Here is a 24663-nt window from a genome sequence, read left to right as displayed (position 1 = left end):
TGTTCGCTTTCAAAGCCTATTGCAATTAGAGAAACCGTTAGCGAACAGCATGGATCCTGACCAGACTGCGCGGATGCGCAGGCTGGTCTGGATCCATGCTGGTCGCAAACGCACTATGTTGGTTTTCTCATTGTGCGGCTCATATCTTGAAAAATGAAAGTGAAAAAGAAAAGTAACAGTATTCACGATGGAAATAGCAAAATACTGTCATTAACTCGTCTGTTTTATTCAAATGCAGAGTAAATATTTTATTTCGGTAGTCGACTTTTATCCGGTAGTCTGTCTTGGTGAGTTTGATTGAAATATCATTTCATTTTCAAATTATTAGTCAAAAACTTTATCGCGGTCAAAAGTAGGCCGGCACTTATTAATGTAATAGTCATCAATTGTGGAAATATGTGGCAAGCAGTTTGTACCCATGGCTTCAAAACCTCGCTTGCATGAAGAATTATGTCATGCGAGGAAGCAAATAATCCGGCTAAGGGAAGGTCCAGCAGTCTGTCTCTGTGTTTGAAATATTTCCAGATTGATTCCTCAGCCACCACCAAAACTAGAAAGCCGCCATAAGACTTATGATCATGTCGACGTGACGATGGACTAAACGAAACAATGTACTGGCTTTCGAGGAAGCATAATTTTAATATGCTTTCATAAATAAATACAGCTGTGGTTTTTAATTCATATACCCTTGTAATAGTGTGAAATAAATATTCTTCTAAGCGCGGTAACTGCACATCCAGAAAAAATGTTAAAATAGATAATTTCTACAGAAGTAACAATATATATAGGTATTGGTCATTTTTTTCTGTCACAATATTCAGAATTGTGATATGCCACTACGCCTATTAAATATCACCATCACATAAAATAATAGATTCTACAATTTGTCTACATTCATGATTTTATTTGAAATTTCAGTGTTTTGTACGTTCGAAACAAAATGTTCATGTCCTCGGAGTCCCCAATCTGTGTATAATATTTAACCAATCCTTGGTAAGCTGGAGCTGTAAATATGTGAAAGCTAGAGCTCATTTACTATAATTACTATTTATTTCAGTAGGTATCAAGGCTTCCTCCCTATACACTGAAGAAAAAGATTAATACATCTTATAAAAATGTTGTAAGTGTATTTCACACTTTGATGGAAATTGTTTACATTATGTATAATATTATGTAATTTACCTATAAACATACGTAAGTGGCGATCGTAGGGTTTCCAAAAACGTACACATAGCCGTACATAGTTCTAATAAGAAATGTTCTGTATATTGTCCGACTTGTAGCAACTATTCTGGTTTAACTAGTAATAGACTCTTAGAATCGGACCACGTTTGGCTACAAATCCAATCAGCTGTTTTACAAATGGCATCATGAGCTTCTTCTAGCATATGATTTACGTTTTTCCATTTACGCCCAGTCAAATGCACAGTCTTTAAATCAAGGATCATTTTCTTCCTAAACGCCGTAAGAAGGTCAACTGTCCGGAATTCCTCTCTGAACAAGTTCTTCTTGACCTGAAAAATACTTGGTAAATATCCCACTTTTGTATCCTTAATCATTTCCGATGACTGGAGATATCCGGATGTCACACTTTCTTCCATAATGGCCAAAATATCTTTTAGACATTCATTCTTCCCTTTAACTTCTTGCTTACATCTCTGATCATGATATATGCATATGGTTTTGAGCATATAAGATGAAAATGGCAAATACTCAGCCTTTTTCAAAAACTCATGTTCACCATATTTTCCATTAAAATATTTCAAATACATGTACAATATCTTGTGTTCTCCGAGGACCTTGTCTCTGACGTACTCCATTTCCGTTTCAGTGAAAGTTAACCGGAAACCATAACGATGAGCAATAAATAGTACGGAACCTTTTTCGTACACAGACTTTCCTATTTCCTGGACCGGTGCCTCTTCTATATCGTAGCATTCATTCCAATTTTTGTATCTAAATCCAAGAGTGAGGTCAACAGGGATCTTTTTTCCTTTGTACATGAATTCGAATATTAAATTTGGTACCGCAGCTTCTCGATATCTAACTGATAACTCTATACCATTAATAGGTGGCAGTTGTATGAAATCTGCTTCATAATATGTATACGCAAGAGAAACATATGGAACTTTCTTCACGTCTTTTAGCAGTGTATTGACTAAATTTCGAAGAAACCTTTCAAGTAGTTGTTCAGTCGCTGGCTTTTTGTCCCAACTCCAGTTCACGTCAGGGTCAATAAGCTTTACATGTTCATGATCAAATCTCAAATGCATGTTTACACCATCTTTATCCAGTGTCTGTACTTTCACCATACCGGGTTCGGACATTTGATCAAGTACTGCAATGAAATCAAACTCATCTGGTGAGTTTATTTTAGTTTGCTCATGATAACTGCCGACTCTTAGTAATTCAGTAACTTTGTAACACGTATCTGTCTTTCCAGCTTCATATATCAAATTTCTCAAATGTTGGTAAATAGCATCTCCGAGAAGTTTCGCTTCCTCTGAAATTACATCTTTTCGAATGAAATTAACATGTGTAGTAATAAGTTTGCTGCTGTCTTCCATTTCCCCAAGATAATTCCTGAAAGCATACAAAATGTTTTCTTCAAAAAAAGTGCGAGGTGCTTTATAGACACTAAAATAAAAATTGTCAGGTATTAAAATCGATATATGTGATATATGGACCATTTTCAATAAGAATTATAAAACACAATCTAACAATTTTCTAAAGTAAAAAAAATTGTAACTTAAAAAATGTTCAGGCACTTAAACCGGCTTAAGAACCACACTAGATAACCGGATATGTTCGGCGCAGGATTGCCATGTACGGCACAGGATCGATATATTGATGTAAAAACTTTAGGTGGGTAAGCATTCTCCTCATTTTGGTCTTTGAGAAACAAATATTCGGTAACATCACCTTACTTGTCTTATCACGTAATAAATGAAGTTTCCGACGTCGATTGAATATCCTGAAAAGACACCATTTTAAGGGGATGGTCGAAGTTACATGTTAAAATTTACGCTAATTGTGGCAATTATAAAGTTTATAGCCACGTTTCTTTGAAAATATTGCCGATCAAAGACAATTTCTTAATGGACTATATTTATAAATCTTTCCCCTGTCACCCTTCCAAACTATTATGTCTAAAACGTAATTTCAGTGGAGATTTTGAAAAATACGATATACAAGAAAAAGGCGATGAATGGTGCAGGAGGAAGATTTTTGAGAATGATAACGCAAGTGAGGTGACTTTACCGAATATTTGTATTTATAGACCAAAATGAGAAGAATCATTTTAGATCGATGTATCGATCCTGCGCGGAACAGAGCATTCTGCACCGAACATACCCGGCTACCTTGTGTGAGAACAGTCCCAATCAAACCGAGTTTGATATCATTTTTGCCTAATCGCATTCCCCTATTACATCAAAGTAACTTCAAGGGGTGTTCAGAAATACCGGGAAATGTGCTCATATATTTCTATTTCTGGTCCTACTTTGCTAAAATTAAAAAATATGACGGATAAGAACATATGAAATGGGACTATTTAAATTGTAGATTTCAGAACATGACCATTATTCATTTATTGTCTCTATGGCAACGACACTACCTCTATTGCGGCCCAGCGTCATTATGACGCTATCATATAACACATAATTGATCAATACAACTTATGATAACCAGTAATTTAATGTTTCTAGCCATTAAATGCATTTTCTACACTTTTCTACAATCAAATACTGTTCATATGATATTCCTGTTGCATATTGATGGAACAGCACACTGAACTGTGATGTACCGATCCGTACCAAGTAGCTCTTTAATTTTCATAACGTGACTTCACGTTATTGCCTTCTGACGTCCGAACCATGGGTCGTTAGCAATATTTTCCTGACCACTTTTAAACCTTCCATACCGCTAATAAAATATTTGATTCAAAACACAAAATGTTATCTCCTGTCTCCATTCAACACTCATTTTCTAGCAATGATCGACACAATTTAAGGAAATGTAGCTTGAAAAATAGGTAAGTGGCATGGAATGTTTAAGCGAAATCAAAATAGAAAGAGGCAAAATTTGACCGGATGACGTCAAATGACGTTGTAATGGGGACTAGCCTTTACTTATAATTTGTCCAAAAATATGATTAAATATTCCAACGTCTACATTATTATAGTTTCATTGATTTTGATGATACATGAAAAAATGAGAGCACTATTCCGGGTATTTATTGAACACCCCTCGTACATGCTTATTTGTAAGTTGAAATTTAGAAATTTCCTAGTCTTCTTTTTTATCCAACCGCTCTACTATATAAATACACAGGGACAAAACCTTCTAATGTAGTGATCAAGAAATATGTCATGATTTTCTTTGGTGTATTTCAATCACAGATAGATGCAACTGTTTAAACATAAAATATCCAAGCCGAATAAAGTTTTGTTTCCCTTTCAGATATAAGAAAAAATGTTACTTTTGTATATCCTGGGACACCTGGCACATTTTGATATACAAAAAATATAACGTCAAACGGTCTTTGAACAAACAGCTTTTCCAGGAAGTAAAGAAAATGAAAGTAGACAGGCTAAACTTGAAAACGAAAGTCGCATTTGTATCGGTTTCACGTGCAGGAACGTATGCGCATGAACTTCTTTTTTTGTTTGCTAGCGCGGAGTCAATGTTTAGCGCTTTCCTTAAAGTATCTGGGGTTAAGCATGGCATATCAGCATTTAGCTAAGACACACACACACACACACACACACACACACACACACAAATAAAAAAATCTACAAGGTCCCGTAACAGAACAAACTTCGTCAATTCCCTTTTGGTGTTGTTTAAAAGTGACAATTCATGGCCGTAACGGCTTCACAACCAGCCCGAACATGGTCGCCCCAATAAATTTAACGAATATGGTAAGTAAATGTACCAACTTGATTTATTTCTTTCCCGTCCAAATTGACAGATTGTAAACATTCTAACCACGTCGGTTCTTGTAGAAATATTTTTTCGGCTTATTACTTATGATATATAACTTTTTAATGTCCCTGGTAAGAATGGATGAAGCTGTTCCCTGTTAAAAAAGTGACGAAATGAGAGAGACAAGAAGTATTTGCTTCTCTTGAACATGACGAAACGACGAAAGGATGCAATTAAATGTCGCGATCATGATTGGGTCTAACAATTATTTGACAATAAGATGGCATGGTTTTAGCTACATTTATATCTTCTAGTAATAAGCAAGACTGAACTTAGTGTTAACAAGCTGTCTCAGATTCAAATCCCAAACTGATTTGTGAGAACCCGACAGCATGAAAGACTCATGGCGACAGAAATTATCTGTTCATGCTCCGTCATTGGGACTTCGTCCTAAGTTAAGACTGTATTTCATTTTATGACTATACAATGCCACACATCTCACACAGCAATCCCCTACACACAGTCGTCCTTCCTGATATCACAAAGTCTACGTTAGTAGACCGTCAGGTAGTAACCAGGTTATAATTCAAATAACGACGGATGACGCCATGTTAAAAACATTGTATAAAAAAACTAAATTACATCACATATGTTTTTTAAATTTATAAATTGCAGGGAAATGCAGTTAGCCCAACATTTTGTTTTGTATATTCCGATTGTTAAAACAATATCCAGATCAACTGATAATACTTTTCTTAACAAATACTAAAGATCTTTCAAGAAAGACTAAGTCTGGGTAAAAACGCTCATTTTACCATGCAATTTCTGTAGTATAGTTACAGCCATTGTAAACTTATCTTATTTAAAAGTGACAGAATTTGATTTTACATTATTTTAGGATTTTTTCTTCTTCAATTATTTTTATATTTAAAGGGAAATATGCATTATATACACGTCCTGTACCTTTAACGACTGATTGGTGATAACAGTTACAATTCAAGAAATATGATTTTGATTGAAAACCTAAAACACAAGCACTCAACAAATGAAGAAATGTATAACTGAAAACTTTGAATGACCAATTAGGAACTGTTTAGTGTATTTACCATAACACTTTCCATTTCTGTATATGCTTGAGTGTACTGTTAGACTGAAAGGAATGTGTTCTTAGATACACAGCAGAATGATATCCCTTTGACTATTAGAAGATTCTTCTAGTAAGTAAGTAAATTCTTTATTTATAGAGGGTAGCTCATTTAGCTGATGCTGATCTTCCACGAGGCCCTCTCAAGAAGAAAATACATTTGTATACAGAACATAATGCATAATCAACATCCGGGATGTTGGACGTGTCCCAATTCGCCTGAGAAGTCGAATGCAACAAAAAACACCATTTCATACATGTACCTGACAAAACAGGTGTTTCAAAAATATCCTTTCCCCATGTCCAGATTAATGATCTTTGGGTACCGAAATGCATCAGAGGCCAACATTTCAGACCTATATTTCTAAGATTTCCAGGGGGAATGGCAAACCCTACTGACCCCCTTACAGGAGGGAGGAGGTATGGTTGGGTCACTCCCTCTAGTACCTATCCAAAAGTTACAGCATGGGGGTTCTACCGAAGTCTGCAGTCTACAGTGAAGGAGATACATGGCTTGGTCTCTTCCTGCGTCCGGGTTGATGATGTTTTGAAAAAGATGCACCAGAGGCTACCATTTCGTAACGTTTGGGGTGTTAGGGGGGAGGGTGGGGGTGTCCTCTTGACCCAGTTACCGGAGGGATACCGTACCAATATCCCACGCTCGTTCACTACTTCAAACTGTGTGTCCCTCCCCTCAGAAAAAGTGTTCTAGATCCGGGCCTGATGTTTATAGTTGTACTATACCACATAAAGATGTTGACGTACTTTATAGATATTTAGGGCAGATGCATTGAAGTGGAGCATACAGTTTATTTAGCTACAACTATTTTGACCTTGTTATTTAAAAATGCAAGCCTATGAAATCTATTGATGTAAAGTAGCATAATTTTATTTTTATATGAAGTTACATTACTTATACATGTAAACTAATTAATAAACTTTACATACGATATAAATTCCTTTATCTATAAATATCCAAATCAATATGAATGTGTAACGAATGATTGTTTAACTACTTTCTTTTTCACAAATGTGGAACATTGGAATCTATAAATAGATTTTACATAGTGTGGAGCCGTGCCGGCAGTGATATGGGGTGCGAGAAGAATTATAAAATTATAAAATACAAAAAAAGCCTACATACAAAATGCTTTGTCGTTAGCCCTACTATTGAATTATGTCTGCCAAAAATCTAACTAGATGTAACCAGTCAGAAAAGCATTTTAAATTGTTTGTTATTTAAGCAGAAAGAAGCTGCGCCGTTCTGTCTAATTTTCGGCATGTGAGTAAAATCCACGGCCCTCGCATAATTTACTCAGTTTTGCTCATTTACGGGACTCCATACTAGTATAATGATTATCATGAAATTAACATTCATATGTTAATGCATCACCCATTTTATTAAGAAAATTGACGCTCTCTTAAACATACGGTGGACAGGGCGAATGAGGACAACTATTTAAAAGTTAGTCATGTTCAAAGAACGCCACCATTTCATATGTTCATAGGTTAATCATATTTTGGTCAACTAATGGATTTATTCAAAACTTAACCAACTGATCATTTACACTTATTTGTGTTCACCAAGTTCTTGATACAAGTCAGACTTTCACTGGAAGTATTTTATGAATTTGATTTTTCTGTCCTGGTTGCCCTAGATAGCCTTATTTTAGCTAAAGTTAGAATTAACAAACACATTTGCCCAAGGATAATATGAGTATAAGTAATATTGTATTAAAGTTGTCAATGAATTGCACTGATGAGTACACATTTGCCAAAATTCATTACAAATGCAAATTTATAAATTGTTATTACTTCCGTTTGTCTATTTTTGTTGCGCAACCAAGATAGATTGAAAATGGACGAAATCCCAAGCTGTACGCTGTTTTGACACTTGCTTTTGTTTCAGGTAGCAAATGTAAAACTAGAATTAATATTGAAATCAAGAGAAATAGTCCATTAGGATGTAACGTACACACAAAAATGTAAACAATGTGGCAGCACCGTTATTTGGAACGGTCAGTTGCAAGGCACCACTGGAATATTTAACTGTACACAAATTTTACTTTATTCGTGACTTACAGAACAATTTAAATTAAGGTTTTCCCCTTAGATCCCCAACTAGAATTTCACAAAATAGAGTGGTACGTTTGATAAACGGATATCCGCAGCAGTACACACACTCGAACCCATAGCATGATTAAACAAGAAATATCATTAAAAATGATGATCGGCGAATTGTAATAAGGAAAGAAGTTTATGAATTTTTCATCTAACATTCATCTTTCATCTAACATTTTTAGCAAAGGTTTCGTAGGGTTGCAATTTTGTTTCGTTTATCCTTAGACGAATAATAACAGCAGTAGTTTGATGAAGATTCATGAAGCGGTTCATGAGAAGAGGTCATTAAACGTGTTTATATTTTTAGCTAAATTGGTCCCTATCCCCATTTGTAACAAAATAGCAGGAGACCTTACGATATTGTTACACATCGAGTTTGATAAAAATCCATTACATTTTAGTGGTTAATGCGAAGAAAGGCATATCTACTTTTAGCTATAGTGGTTTCTAATAGGGCCCAAGTTCCATATAAATAAATTTGGAAGAGGACCTTATAATGATGCTCCAGACCAAGTATGACAAAGATCCACCAAGCTGTTTATGAGACGCTGTATAAAGGCATTTCTAGTTTTAGCTCTAGCAGCCCCTAAAAGGGGTTAAATATCCCAGCTGAACAAAGTTGGCTGCGGGCCTAATAAAGATGCTACAAATCAAGTTTGATTAGAATACATGAGAAAAAAATCAATTAAAGGATTTTTTTATTTATTATTTTTAGTTATTTCTAAAATAGGCCAACTGATCCCGCTTTAACAAATGCATATTCGCTATTCATGAATCTTTGGACAATGACGTCACACCTATAAAAAAATTCAATATTTCTGTTTCATAAGCAAAGTTTGACCGTAGTCATATACTGTAGATAAACTGTATGCAGCGTACCTTCATTTCAGAGTAATGAGATTCAGTCATTATATAGCATATATATAATAAAACAGATTTCAACTGAGTTCAATATTTGCATACCATACTAAAGAAAAATATTCATATATAATAAATCAGTTAAATAATTTATAACAAATATATCAAAGCAAACAAGTACTCATTTTAATATGTAATCTGAAAAAGTCACAAAAGCAAGAAACCTTTTCATATACAGACGACAATTGTAACAAGGAAAATCTTTTAAAAAGCACTTCTCTACATAAAAGACTCTTATCACACCCTTATTCATGTGATACGCAGACCGTATTCAGCTCTTTCTTTAATTTGATATATGTTGGTATTTGAACAGGTTTTTATCATATTTATTAAACTTACTTATCATTTTGAGATATATCAATATTCTTGCTAAATGTACTGAGCCAAAGTTAGCTTTAAAACTGTGAACAGCGTCGTTTAGGATAAACGCTTTGTCTACATTTCACTCAGCGTAGCACAACCAACAGAGTGAAAGAAATTGACACTCTCGTCCAATCAGGCAGAGTGTTGCATAAATCTTCCATTTTGATAAATTATCTATAATGCGTTATCAAGTAGTTTGATTTGCAAACTGAAGTCACGTGGCATAGGTAACGAAAACGAATTTAGACGGCGTCGCCGAAAAAAAGACCAAAAAGGATATGTTCACTGAAGGAATTCTTATATAAATGCATCATTAAGGAATTCTATCGAGCCGTATACGCATGAACTCAGTGACTTTGCAGACCTGCCACAATTAAAAAAAAATTAACCATTATCTCATGTGCTATAACAGAAAAATATCAACCATCAGCAAAAGATCCATCTGCAAAATAAAGACACTTTTATAAGCTAGAATCAAACTGTCCCGGATGGGCTTGCAGATGAGTTCTTATAAGCTGTCAATCTTGTCTAGTTTATTTAAGGAAAAGTGTTGTTTTTTGTTTCAATCTTCTAAGCCTGCGGCCAAATCATGTAGGTGCCCTTAAACAAATTTCTACATTTTGTTTGAATGCTTCATAACATTGGTACATTGTGTAATTAGTTATCATCTTAAGATTAACATGCTATGTGTTAGACTATATCTGAAAATAAATTGAATAATTTATAGATCTAGGCTTCCATCACCATAAAAAGAATAACAACAAATGTCTTTAAACAAGAGGGCCAACATGGCCCTAGGTCGCTCACCTGAGAAACACACCATAACAGTGTAAACATGTTTGACCTAGTAATTTAATGGAAACAAATATTCTGGCCAATTTTCATTAGGATTGGACAAAAAATGTGGCCTCTTTAGTTTAAAAAGTATTTTCTTTGATATGACCTTGTGACCTAGTTTTTGACCCCAGATAACCCATATTCGAACTTAACCTAGATTTCATCAAGGCAATCATTCTGACTAAATTTCATGAAGATCAATAGAAAAATACAGCTTCTATCCCATACAAAAGGATTTTCTTGGATATGACCTAGTGACCTACTTTTTGACTCCAGATAACTTATATTCAAACTCGACCTAGATTTTATCAAGGCAAGCATTCAGACTTAATTTCATGAAGATCAATTTAAAAAAACAGCTTCTATTGCATACTCAAGGGTTTTCTTTGATTTGACCTAGTGACCTACTTTTTAACTCCAGATAACCCATATTCAAACTCAACCTGGATTTTATCAAGGCAATCATTCAGAAAAAAATTCATGAAGATCAATTGAAAAATACAGCCTCTATTACATACATAATGTTTTTCTTTGATTTGACCTAGTGACTTAGTTTTTGACCCCAGATTACCCATATTCAAACTTAACCTAAATTTCATCATCAAAGCAATCATTCTGACCAAATTTCATGATGATCAATTGAAAAATACAGCTTCTGTCGCATACACAAGGTTTTTCTTTGATTTAACCTAGTGACCTACTTTTTGATTTCAGATCACCCATATTCCAACTCGACCTAGATTTTATCAAGGCAATCATTCTGTCAAAATATCATGAAGATCAATTGAAAAGTACAGCCTCTATTGCATACACAATGTTTTCTTTGATTTGACCTAGTGACCTAGTTTTTGACCCCAGTTGACCCATATTCAAATTCCTTCTAGATTTTATCAAGGCAATCATTCTGATTAAATTTCATGAAGATCAATGAAAAATACAGCCTCTATCGCATACATAAGGTTTTTCTCTGATTTGATCTGGTGACCTAGTTTTTGATCTCAGATAACCCATATTCAAACTCGACTTAGAATTCATCAAGGCAATCAGTCTGACCAAATTTCATGAAGATCAATTGAAAAATAAAGCTTCAATCGCATACACAAGCTAAATATGGACAGACGACAGACAGACGCCGGACGCCGGACATCGAGCGATCACAATAACTCATCTGAGCATTGCTCATGTGAGCTAAAATGACAAACGGCGTAGAGTTTATAATGTTTGGTGCATGGAAAATGCAGAATTAGACAGGATCTACAGACAAAAAAGACTTAGATATGCATCTATTATCACAGGAATCATTTGCAAATATTTCAACTAAGCAGCAAATTTTAATGACCAATTGGTATCCTTTCAGTGATAGAAGGTCAAAATGATTTGACGTCCTGTACTGGTTCTGAAATAATTTTGAGTTGGGTCAGAATCCCCCATAAGTAACCTACTAGCTCAATATCTCGGCCTACAAACAATTAGTTGGACTAGAAATAAAACTAAAACCCTAGAATCTTTTGAATCACTAGTGACCCAAGCAATGCTAGTTACTAGTACTCGATTAAGTTCTCAGTTTTTATAAAATTGAGTTGAAGTCTGTTGGGAAGAACTTCAATAACTGTTGAAATCTTTTTCATTTGGGTACAGTTATAGGCAAATACTTACACATATGATGAAATAGTGATTTTTTAAAATTTAATTTGCAATTGTTGTTGTTTGCATAGTAATTATTTTCATGAAAATAAGATTTTTCAGCTTACCTAAGCGAGAAGCACATTTATAACTAAAAATGTGTCAACACATACCAGTGTGCACTTGATATGTAATACATGTATTTAGGCTACAGTACAATCAAATTTACCAACAGTATTAACTTCCCTTTTAATAACTGAATGACAGAATCTCACCCCGATCATTGTTTTTGTTTGTTGTGTCCTTAAAAGTTGTGCTCTAGGTTCTCTGACTTCGAACATGTTGTTGAGTACATTGGTGTAAATATACCTTAGATTGACCCTGTTTATATGTTTTACTTTATATCATCTGGTATTCTGTCACTAATGTTAGAGCCTTTCTCAGCGGGGAGTGATTTTATTTACACTGTCTTGTCTAACTTATAGGGTAGGTGCGAGGTTGGCATGCCCTAAACGCGTTTAAACCCCCAGTTTCCTTTATATGCGTTACTGAACGTTCCGAGGCAGTACCCCTCTTTTCAACTTGTTTCTGTCTGTCTCGTATTTTGTGTTGCGTATGTTGTCTTGTTTGGTTGGCGTTTCTTTCCCATTTCTAATTCGAGCTCCTTTGCATTTGTACCTCATTTCCTTTTATTATGAGTGAGTTATTGTGTCCACCATAATTTTTGCTGCCGGCCGTCCTTGGGCGGTGCGCCACTGTTTTTTTTTTCTTGCTTTTGTGTGGGTGTAGGCGTTTCTTGGGCGGTGCTTCATTGTGTTGTTTATTCTCACTTGTCTGTTTGTTTATATGTGTATGTTAGTTGTGTGTATATATGTGTGTTTGTCTTGTGTTTCTTGCGCTGCTGTAGTTTACGGGGTAGGGAGACTGCGTTTTGGGAAAGTGGCTTTCCCTGTTGGATATTCATCTTTTCCCCCACTTTTTCCCCCAACACCCGACCCTTTAATCTACCTCTTACCCCCTACCGTCCCCAACACTGTATTTTGCATATAATTAAAATGTGCTTCTTGTTGGATTTTTCAAGCAACACGTCTACAATATTTTTCCGATACAGCTTCTTTTTTTGTGGTCCTAGTTTGCGATGCATGACTCTATGGCCATGGAGTGCCCTGTGCTTCCGGGAAATCTACCCTTATCTTTTATCTTTTAAATTATTTTATATTGTAAGAGTATATTATTGTGAACTGCTATTGCATTAATTTCATTTGTTGATAATTGAGGGAAATTATATTTGTAGAAGTGTGAATCGAAGATGTGTCACCCTGATTTGTGAATTCTTTTTTCTTTAATTATTTATCAACTTTTATAAGTATTTTTATGCGAACAATGATTGTATCAATGATATTTGTTGACATTGAAGGCAAATGAATTCTTTTACTGTTTTAAGATTTTTTTTTAATGTGAGATTAATTTGAAGTATCTTATTTGTTTATCTTGGGATATGGTAGGTAACTTGGATTACATATCAGATTCTACCATGAGTCGGGATACAGCTACTTTTACAGCTACATGTACCTTAAATGTTTGAGTTCTAATATTTTCGACTTGTGTTCAGTGATGATTCCTGTTGTTGAATTTAAATACTTTTGTCAAAAATACTAACATTTTGTTTCAATTTTCATATAAATGCGACCCTTTATTTTTAGAAATAGTGTTCATGTGTCGATAATGTATGTCGTTAAAATCATTTATACTAGTAATAGAGATTTTCAACTTACTTCGACGCGGACTGTGGACATCGGACTGCATACTTACAGTAGGGTTTTTCTCAAATATTGAAAGGTTCGCAAGAAAGAAAACAAAAATGATATATATGTTTCTTTTACCTATATGTGTAGTAACATTGTCCTTCATTGTAGAAATTAGTATATTGTGATATAATTATCTGCTATTATACAATACATACGTTTGAAAATGTATGAATAGTGAACAGGCTACATTTAACACACGTAATCGCAATTTTCAGATGTCATCTAAATACATTTTACTTGCCTTTAGCAGCCCGCCCGCTTAGCTTAGTAGGGAGAGCGTTGGTCTACAGATCGCGGTGTCGCGAGTTCGATCCCCGGGCGGGGCGTATGTTCTCCGTGACGATTTGATAAAAGACATTGTGTCTGAAATCATTCGTCCTCCACCTCTGATAATTCATGTGGGGAAGTTGACAGTTACTTGCGGAGAACAGGTTTGTACTGGTACAGAATCCAGGAACACTGGTTAGGTTAACTGCCCGCCGTACATGACTGAAATACTGTTGAAAAACGGCGTTAAATCCAAAACAAACAAACAAATACTTGCCTTTAGCATGTTCTTCGAATATCCATATGCTTTAACATTTTGTTTTGATATCGAGACATTTCTGGCGTTACCTATCTTCCGTGCGACTCGACCTACTCGACATGTGAAGTTACGAACCCACGGTAAGTTACGATAATACTTCACCTTAATTAATAAGTTCATGCATTAAAGAAGTACAAATTGAAACATTGATTTGAAGATAACGGCGATTCATATAAATTTGTTTTAATTTGTGTTCGTCCATACGACTCCTAGACTTGTGTTTCTAGCAACAAGATCAGAAAAAAGCAGTACAAAATATTATTGTGAAAAAAATAATTAAACATTCTGTAAAAATGAAAGTTCGCTTAATTTTTGTCGCATAGTATAAATACAGTGTTCACGGAAAAAGTCATCGTCTTTCAATAATTTTGATAATTGTAGAATGTTCCATAAGATAGAAGTTTTAATGAAATATCTTGAATGATTTCGTTCAACATTTTGTCTACACATACAGGAAGTTCTCATACTTGTATCTTTCAGCCCCGTCGAAACGAGATCTGATACATTACCATAATTTAGCGACAACATCCTGAATTAGTTATGTATCAGCATGTTTGAAAATAAAACAAAAGAATAGCTTATCTGAAACATTACCATAATTTAGCGACAACATCCTGAATCAGTTATGTATCAGCATGTTTGAAAATAAAAAAGGAATAGCCACTTCGTATTAACATAATCTGATATCAGATTTTGAAAAATGATCAAGACAGACTCGGTCTTGATGATTGAGGTCACGCAAAGAAATTTTCATTTTGACATTTTGAGTCATGCTTTCGATAATGGAAAATTTTAATTAATATCAAAATTGCATGTTAATTTAAGTTTTACATTCATGACTATTTTCAAGTAACTATTCAGTAAGGATTGTCATGTCTCAGCTGGAAGTTAATATTTACGTAAAAATTCTTAATGTAGTCATCATGTATATCACGATAGGGTGGCCGGGTAAACTGAACGAATTCAGTACCGTATAAAACTGAATTTGTAGGGTTTGAAATGGTTAATAATATATTATAGCACGTGCGACTTTTTTTACTGCGGTGCGTTAAAATGTCACGCATCGTATCGTGCATATTCAAAATTGTGCGTCGTACAGTAGCAGTTCAGCGTCGCGAGTGCGAGTGCAATAATATGAAACACCATGTTTCCAAAAACACTATATACATTCCTTGATACCAGATATTTAATTATTATGATAAGTAATAGCTTGTAACATATGTTGCTGTGATCCCCTATGCATAGGGGCCACCTGAGCTTTAATAGGCGAACCTCTTGCCGCGCAGGGGAAGAGTGTCTTTCTCCTCACCAGGTGGTCATTGGCTCAAATCCTGGATTATAGGGTATGTTGATCGTTGAATCAACAGCCGTTTTCACTGCTAGCGAATGCTGGCTAGAACTTCACGAAATTAACAGCAAACATATAAATAAGTTGCAGCACTTCTAATAAAAAATAAAAAAGAACAACCTTGATACAGATCCTCTAGCTTCTTGTTTATAAATACGGTAGTCGAAAGCTTTGAACAGATACAATAAGCAAAAAGCGATATAAAAGGTAAAAGGGTAAACAATTTATGCCCCCACGCTGTAAAGAATGCTTGTAATACAAACTAGAGATGCTTTTGAGAACAGCGCATGTCTCCGACAACTGCCCCTATGAAAAGTGTCTAGTTTTTAGATGGTTTAGACGAGTGGATCCAATTAGATGGTCTGGATGAGTGGATCCAATCAGTAATTCAAGGGCCATAAATCAAAAGTGCCTGGGCGAATTTGGCTAGTTATCGAACTTGGCTAAGGTCTTATGACCAAACACATTTTGTTCAAGTTTGGTGAAGATCGGATGAGAAACGTTCGAATTAGAGTGGAGACAAGAGTAAAAAGGCCGATTTTTCGATAATTCAAGGGTCGTAACTCCAAAATACCTGGACCGATTTGGCTAGTTATCACACTTAGCCGAGATCTCATGGTCAAACACGTTTTATTCAAGTTTGGTGAAGATCGGATGAGAAATGTTCGACTTAGAGTGTGGACAAGAGTAAAAAGGCCGATTTTTTTGATAATTCAAGGGTCGTAACTCCAAAATGCGTAAACCGATTTGGCTAGTTATCGAACTTGGCTGAGGTCTCATGGTCAAACACATTTAGTTTAAGTTTGGTGAAAATCGGATGAGAAATGTTCGACTTAGAGAGCGGACAAGCTTTGTGACAGACAGACAGACAGACACACACACACACACACACACACACTCAGAGACTGGAGTAAATCAATATGTCTCCCACACCACTGTGTGGTTGGAGACATAAATATATCGATAATACAATAAGACGGATATTGATAAATCTTATAACTGTCTTTTCTCAGATAATTTAAATGGAAACAGTATTACGGCACTAGAACCGGATGCTAAATATGCCACTGTTCAGTTATGCATAACTTCCTCATATACAGTTTGAGAAAACCCCTATAGCAAGTAAGCTGAAAATCTCTAATAAGACAGAGTATTTCATGTGGTGGTGCTGAGGATGTCAGCTTACATGCTATACCTTGGGTATCAATTTATATATGTTCTCATTTTTATACACCCAAGATAAGTCACAAAGGATTGAGTATTATATATCTATCTAGATATAATACCTATAGATATCTAAAATATTTTCCAAAAAACACAAGCAAAATTAATTCATATCATACCTTATAAATCGGAAATTAACACTAGGTAAGAAATTGAAAACGTTTATAATTCAAAATATATTTTAGCAAGAATCACCAAAATCACATAATCAGTAATTAGTACATGATATTTGCTAACATATAGTATTATCCCTCTTGACCAAGTTAAAGCAGAGTTTGTCCCCTCGATTTGGTAAAAACAGGAATTTTTGACTTTATATAAGTAACCTATTTATGCATCTTTATGAAACCTTACACAAATGTTAAACACTATAGGGCGTTGGTGCATTTACGCCAGGATCACTTTAGTATTTTCAGTCATTGCTCTTTAATTGTTCTACAATCCATAAATTTCCAAATAACAAAGTAATCCATTGATAAATCTGCATGAAATCTAAGACAAATATACATCACTATATGGCGGTGGTACACGTACATCTTTCATCAGGAGCTCTTCAGTAACTTCAGAGTTATTACCTTTGATTTATACACACACTAGTCTTGATTTGTAGATGGCCACTATTCGTTCGAATACCCGTACCATATGCACAGGCGGAGGTAGTGGGACATATATTTTTGCCAAAAAGCCCTTCTTGTTTTTATTTTCTGTTACCTTAAGCTTATTAATATTATTCAAAAAGATAAATCACACTATACTCAAATCAGTCAAATCAAACCATGATACAGTCCTATTGTATATAGCTTGTGTATCTGGAAATTACATATGTTTCAAAATGTAGTCGTCTCATTAACAAAACAACCTGTTTGGTGGGGGATATAACTTCACTGAATTTGCTTGTAGTATTTGTTCTTAAACGAAAACATAAAATAGTGACCTTTATAAACAGTTTTTACTTAGTGTCTAAAATTGCAACTGGAACAGCCCCGAATATTTTGAGGAATATAACCATTTTTGGTATAGAGGCCTATGTAACTTTACTCTGGAAAGTGTGTGCTTCAGTAGCTCAATCGCTCTGTCACGATACTTTGCCCCTACTGGCATTCATTAATATTTTTTATCTAAGATTATCTATTTTGCAGATTATTCCTTGAATTACTTCGATACAACGATAAATAACAAAATTAATTATGCCACACTTAGAATGTTAAAAAATCAGAGTTCTGTGAATTGCTCTATACAATACACTCTAGGACACAACAACTTTAAATCCACAGTAAAAGTAGATATATAGTTACGTTTCCAAATATTTGCGTCACTGAAACACTGTGTCATTCTATGATATACTTTATTGTGCAACTGCCAAGGTCCGCGCAGGCATATTGTGTACCACCAAAGGGACTTAACAATTTGTCTGTTAGCTATATGGCAACAGCATCTGAATTCTTACCGAATCCCAACTGCTACACATGTGAACAAATTGCATATTCGAACCGTGTGCAAAGCTGTTATTATCATTATTTATTTATCTATCTATTCATGTGTTTATTTAATATCCTCTACAATGTGAAGTTTGCATAGGCAAAACTCACACATTAAGGATATACTAGATTTTTGTTGTTATCGTTTTTGAAATTTTCGTCAATGTGTAATTTAATGCATGACTTCTGCATCCGCATTTTGACAGTTTTTTTTTATAAATATATCTTCCCAAACGTAACTTCTTCTAGTTAACGCGTAAACAACATCTAACATTGGCAAACGCAAAATCAAACTGCGTAAATTGCAAAATGATATTTCGATAACCGGATTTGGATATTGATTGATAGATTTAATTGCAACCATTAAAAAATCTTCAGTACCACGCTAAGAGCGTTATATTTAGCGTAACCTTTTTCTACTCGAGATCTCGGCCTATCATTTTGTTCTCCTGCGGTTCTCTTGATATACCAGTAAAACACATATCATTTGAAACTTGAACAGTAGAGTGAGACGGGTGTCTTGCTTTTGTGCAAACAAATTTTCCGACATGCCCAAATTGAGTACATCGAGGTTCAGTGAATATACATTATGTTATGTTGGTACGTTTGTAGAAAACGAGCTCAAGCCCTAGGGGACGCGTTTGTTCTCCGTGACGATTTGATACAAGCCATTGTATCCGAAACCATTTGTCCTCCACCTCTTAATCATGTGGGGAAGTTGGCAATTACTTGCGGAGAACAGGTTTGTACTGGTACAGAATCCTGGAACACTGGTTAGGTTAACTGCCCGGCGTTACTGAAATACTGTTAAACCTAAAACAAACAAACATAAGAATGCATGCACAACGCGCCGACAGACATTTAGGTGATATAGGAACTGTTAAGCTTTGATGGTGGAGGAAGACCCCGTGTGACCCTCCATGCATTATTTCAAGGGCGGCCACCTATGTAGAACCAATGATCCTCCGTAAGTCAGCTGAATGGCTTCCTCACATGATATGCATGCACAATAGAATCTCCTTTTTGACAGAGTATCGCAACTTAAGAGTTTGTGGTAAAATGATGCTCTAAATCTAAAACATCCAATTAGTGTACATGTATATTAAATATAAATCATTGGCTAGACTTTTTGTACTAGTAATAAATATTTATACTGTGTTAAGCTATACATGCATTTTGTCTTATTTTAAACCTATTGCATAGTATTGTTAATTGTATGTTTACATAAACTATATGTAGTAATTGTTCATATTTTCAAATGTAAAATTCGGATCTAGTATACGTTTGAGATATGGACTGTAGTTTGTATCCGCTCGTATCTTTGTATGTTCGAAACCCCGCACGAGATGTCTATTTTTTAATAAGAGTATGCCATCAAGCTGACTTTGTGAACAATTCATGGCTTTATCCATGTACCATTTCATTGCTAAAGTTATGTACGAAGGAGGCACCCGGGGTCTTCCTCGCAACATTAAACACTGATAAAAGCTGAATAGTTCTTTTGAGACACAAACACGAACTTGTAAAATATTGACCATCTTGATATACCTTCTATTATTTTCCGATTGCGAATTGAAACACCCTTTTCAATTCGATTAAATATAATATGTTGAGTCATATTTGGCCACGTACATACGTTTAGTTGAATCCAGTCCACATTCCGTCATGAAAGGAATCTTAAGGTCTACGCTGTCATCAAATGATACACAATACATAGATATAAGTTGAAAATATTTCAGTACTACATTAAAGTCACATAACACTTTTTTGTTTATTAACAGATGGCACTGAGTATCAATAAACTGTGAGACAACCATTATTTTATGAATGAACATATTTTTATGAGAAATAATACTTGTCGAAATTATATAACTAAATGAAGCAAAACAATAGTAGACTAGTCTGAGAGATTAAGAAATAAAACTGACATGTTATTACGACAACAAGTATTTGGTCTATTGTATTTGGATACTAGTAACAATAATGTATTCTTAACACTTTAAAAATTGTGGAAACCTGCTAAAAGCGTATGTGATCCTAGGTGCGGGACACACTATCTAATTATTTCATATGTACGCCTATATACAAATCGATATCTACAATGATTAAGAGGCATATTTAATAAGAATTATATGTATACAATACTTTGTAGCGGGTATTAAACGTTGCAATAATACCTATGAAAAAAAAAACATCTTTTTTTTCGAATACTGTAAAATCTTCTCTTCAAAAATAATTTCAGACTAAATATACCAGTATGTGTAACAGAACGACCTATAAAAAATTTTGGCCTGTAACCTATTCCAAAGTTTTACATCTTTTAGCCCAATCAGTACCATTGAGTGGTGGGGAGTAACAAATATCGTTTTCGCCCACTTAGGCTGGGGGTTTCCTGTACAATGGCATTATATATTCAGAATCAGACCACGTCTTTGCACAAACTGACTTCACTGACTTTTCAATATGTAACTTAATTTCTTTGTCGAATTCCTCCAGAGTTTGCCATTTTCGCCCATGTTCAAGAACACTCTTCAAATCATGTACCATACATTTCCTAAGCTCCACCAAAATATCAACCGTTTTTCGTGGTTGGTTATACAAATTTCTTTTTATGTCAAACACACTGGGCAAATAACCGACACATATTTCTTTAACACATTCAGCAGAGACAAAGTATCCATTTTCTATACTTTCTTTCATTATGTACAGAATGGCGCTTAAACAAGAATCGTAGCTTTTATGGTCTGCTGTCGTACAAGCATGTTCGTGGTGTAAACAGATGGTTTTAAGCATATAAGAGGAGAATGGCTGATACCCTGCTTTTTCCAAGAAGTTTTTTGCAGTATATATTCCATTAATATACTTTAGAAATATGTATATGATTTTATGCTTCTGAAGCATGTTGTTTCTAATATATTCGACCTCTACTTCGGTCATAGTAATTCTGAACGTTTCTTTATATACTACGAACAAAACTGAATTTTGTTCATGTATCATGTTTATCAAATTATGTACAGGGATAGTTTCTGTATTCAGAGAATCTTTGGTATCAAAATATCTCGAAGCAAGTGTTAGATCTACGTGTATTTGCATTTTTTGATGTACAAATTCTAAAATAATGTTCGGAAATTGTACCCTGTATATTCTTTCTGTATTATAACTTTCATCTGGACTCCATCTATCGAAGGTTGTTCAACCATTCCTCTTCATCTAGTGTTACAAACTTTGGTCTAAACTTACTCGGCTGCCCCTTGTTCATTACGATCTGGTATAAAGCTGCAGCAAATGCATCATATATTCCGGTAGCTTGATTTGGGTTTGTGTACCTTACATGTGAACCCTCTGGAAATATTGAAAAATTATGGAAGCTTTCGTGTTTGATATATATGCTTTCAATTGACCGTTCGTTTCTATTGATCACAATTGAACCGGGCTTTGAGAACTCATCTAACACAATTATAAAGTCAAACTCATCAGCACTTTTGATTTTTGTGCCTTCATAGAAACTGCCAACCTTTAATATTTCAGATGCTCGAAACACAGGAAACAGTTTTCCAATTTCATCTATAAAACGATGAACGTGAACGGCTATTGCGTTTCCTATCTTGACTCCATCTTCTGAGGCTACGTTTGACCGTAGATCACTGACTTCTTCTTTATTACGTCCGTGATATCGATATCATCATCCTTAAAAGAAAAAGAAATTGCAGTTATTTACCATTATTTATATCAGTCTGACAATTCAAACATAGCATTTGCGTTTTCAACAAACAAATTAATTTAATTAATAATGAAAGGAATACATATATTATTGTCTCAAGCTTAAAAACCCACGGCAAAGTATACGGAAATTTGAGAATTATTGAAAGCGTATAACTGTCTGAATCAACAGAATAAAACAGATCTCCCATACCTTAAATATACTGACTTCCCTGCAACCGACATCGTTTCCTCTTAGCGGTACTCGTTCATATATGGTCATTGTTTGGACCGCTTCCCTTTCTTTTAAGGTATGAATATAGATGTGGTAATGAGGATAAGAAAGTCTATGCAAGGATTCTCCTAAAATTTGTTATTTTGTCTTAAACTCTGCCTTTGAGTAATTGCATTCATTGACACCCTCATATGCGTACAAAGCACCGTACCAACACGCCGCTATACATCCCGTTACGTTACTGTGTCCACCGTGACAAATAGCACCGACACACAAGTCCAACCAGTTTCCGTTACAGGAAAGAATTGCATCGTACGCAATTAACGGTGCGTCGAAACCGCTGCTTCCTGGATTTCCATCTAATGAAACCGATCTATAGTACTCATCATTTTTCTCAAAATTAAATCGGTCATAAGGGTTTGTCTGTAATTTGTCACTTGCAATATTTCGCAATTTAAGATGCTTTTTCCAAACCTTTGTAAAATGACCAAACGAATCAACATTTTCACTCACAGCTATCCCTGTTTCTCGGATGTAGTCTAAAGCCATGGGAAGAGTTTTGAGTAAGGCACGTCCCCATTGTTCAATGGGTTTACGTTGTATCGCAAACGACGTGAATAATGCTGTAGTTAGTGCTCCAAGGTATCCTGTAGGATGATGGTGTGTCATTCGACCACACTCCACGCTGATAGCTATAAGTCGGTCCAAGTCATTTGGATTATGATACATGAGACCCACACACATCGTTCTAACACTCGCCGCATTGCTGGTGCCTTTAACATTGAATGGAATAATATATTTATCAACAGCTTTGCATGCTAATAGTATTTTGCACGAATTTAAGCAGGTTTCATCCGGATGTCTTGCTTCGATATCCTTAACATACTTCGAGTATGCGGTAGCTATGTCCTGAAAAAGCGCTTTATTTGGCGTTTTGTACTCCCATCTTGCGAGCGACATTGACGTAGAATTGTGCATTATTGTACATGCACTTGTTCTCCACTCAGGTGGTTTGATATTTATTTCATCTAAACTTTGCTCCATAAGTTCTTCGTAGATTTGTCTTCCACTTGTACATTCCAACCATTGTCCATTACGATATCCTAGTGAATCACCAACTACGCTCAATACCATGGCAGCTTTGTATCGTTCGTTAAAGGACGCCATTTCATGTTTCATCAGATTTATCCACTGTTATAGTTTAAACAACATTGTAAAATTCTATTTTTGTTACAGTTTCCAAGTTATAACAGTTTTCAATTATAAGAGTTTCAAAATCATTACAGTTTCCAAGTCATATGCTTCAATATTCCTTCTTTGAATATCAGACCAGCCATTAAAACCTGCAAGTTTGAGGATATGACGTGGTGTTTAATGTCTGCTCTGCTCCGTTACATACGTTGAGTTTATCCGTGCCTTGCTTTACTGTAATTATTCTTACACACCTAAATTGACATAAATAGATAACTGAACAAATAACTGCATTGTTCCGCTGCACGTATGAATTTAAAAACTCACAATTTACTATACGTGCTGTATGAAGCTCCTCAATGTTGTTACTAAGGTTATTGAGTCACTCCAAGTTTGATATTATTTAGTTCCGCGTATGATTTGAAACTTCCACGATCAATTAGACGAAAGTAATCAACAACTCATTGCAAAGCCGCTTTGTACCTGGTATCCGAAAGTGAATCATCTTGTAGTTGTGTGACTTCCCATTTGTTATTCGCTATGCATAATAACGTATGCTGATAACCTTAATACTGGAAAGTTATCAATTACGAATCGTTATAAATTTTCTTAATAGAAAAAGTTCACATTTCGAGTAACTACGGGCTTTCTCAACAAGAAAGAAATACCAGGCCAAGATTTATGTGCTTTGAAGTGATTTGTAGATAAGATAAAATATTTTCATTTCGAACTTAAACGCTTTAAACGACGTTTTAACATTCCTTCAATTTTTTGGGTGCATAACAGGACTGCGTTGCTGCATAAGAGAATTCTGTAGCGTTTCCACTGTTTTGAAGCTATATTATGAAATCACGACGGTAAACATATAAAGAAATAAAAATGACTAAAACGTTTAAAAGGTTAAAATGAAGAAAGTAACAGGAAACGTTTCACACACACCTCTTCTTCATCTCTTCTTCAAAGTATTTTCTGATAGTAATATTTGCAATATCCCATAAGGCTAAATGGCCCATGAGAACATACCATACATAATATGTTGCAGGACAATATACATCATATACAATTTAAATTGATGTGCGGTGATAGTGTAGAATACATTGTATGTTTATATCCTTCATGCATGATAATCAATGATCAATCTTTTACTGAATTACAAATCCTG

The 24663-nt window shown here is 35.0% G+C and overlaps 2 protein-coding genes across 4 annotated transcripts; both read right to left on the bottom strand.

Moving 5' to 3' along the window:
- Window positions 1-619: 619 nt before the first annotated feature.
- On the bottom strand, window positions 620-7096 carry LOC123563286 (uncharacterized). 3 transcript variants are annotated; one of them, XM_045356005.2, is made up of 2 exons: window positions 7019-7096; window positions 620-2583 (listed from the first exon to the last, which is right to left on the bottom strand). In XM_045356005.2, the coding sequence occupies exon 2, from the start codon at window positions 2565-2567 to the stop codon at window positions 1287-1289; it is 1281 nt and encodes a 426-aa protein (XP_045211940.1). In that variant the 5' UTR covers window positions 2568-2583; window positions 7019-7096; the 3' UTR covers window positions 620-1286. The 3 variants fall into 3 exon arrangements, with proteins under 3 accessions (XP_045211940.1, XP_045211939.2, XP_045211941.1); XM_045356004.2 differs by lacking the exon at window positions 7019-7096 and adding an exon at window positions 4481-4591; XM_045356006.2 differs by lacking the exon at window positions 7019-7096 and adding an exon at window positions 4342-4464.
- A 10070-nt stretch (window positions 7097-17166) lies between these two features.
- LOC123563285 (ADP-ribosylhydrolase ARH1-like) lies at window positions 17167-24037 on the bottom strand. The gene is made up of 2 exons (XM_045356003.2): window positions 22290-24037; window positions 17167-22063 (listed from the first exon to the last, which is right to left on the bottom strand). The coding sequence occupies exon 1, from the start codon at window positions 23487-23489 to the stop codon at window positions 22449-22451; it is 1041 nt and encodes a 346-aa protein (XP_045211938.1). The 5' UTR covers window positions 23490-24037; the 3' UTR covers window positions 17167-22063; window positions 22290-22448.
- Between the last annotated feature and the right edge of the window lie 626 nt (window positions 24038-24663).

The sequence above is a fragment of the Mercenaria mercenaria genome, chromosome 2 (assembly GCF_021730395.1).
Source record: "Mercenaria mercenaria strain notata chromosome 2, MADL_Memer_1, whole genome shotgun sequence".
In the NCBI taxonomy this organism is placed as follows: Eukaryota; Metazoa; Mollusca; class Bivalvia; order Venerida; family Veneridae; genus Mercenaria; species Mercenaria mercenaria.
Note: the sequence above shows the minus strand (reverse complement) of the source record. Positions and strands in the feature narration are given on the sequence as shown.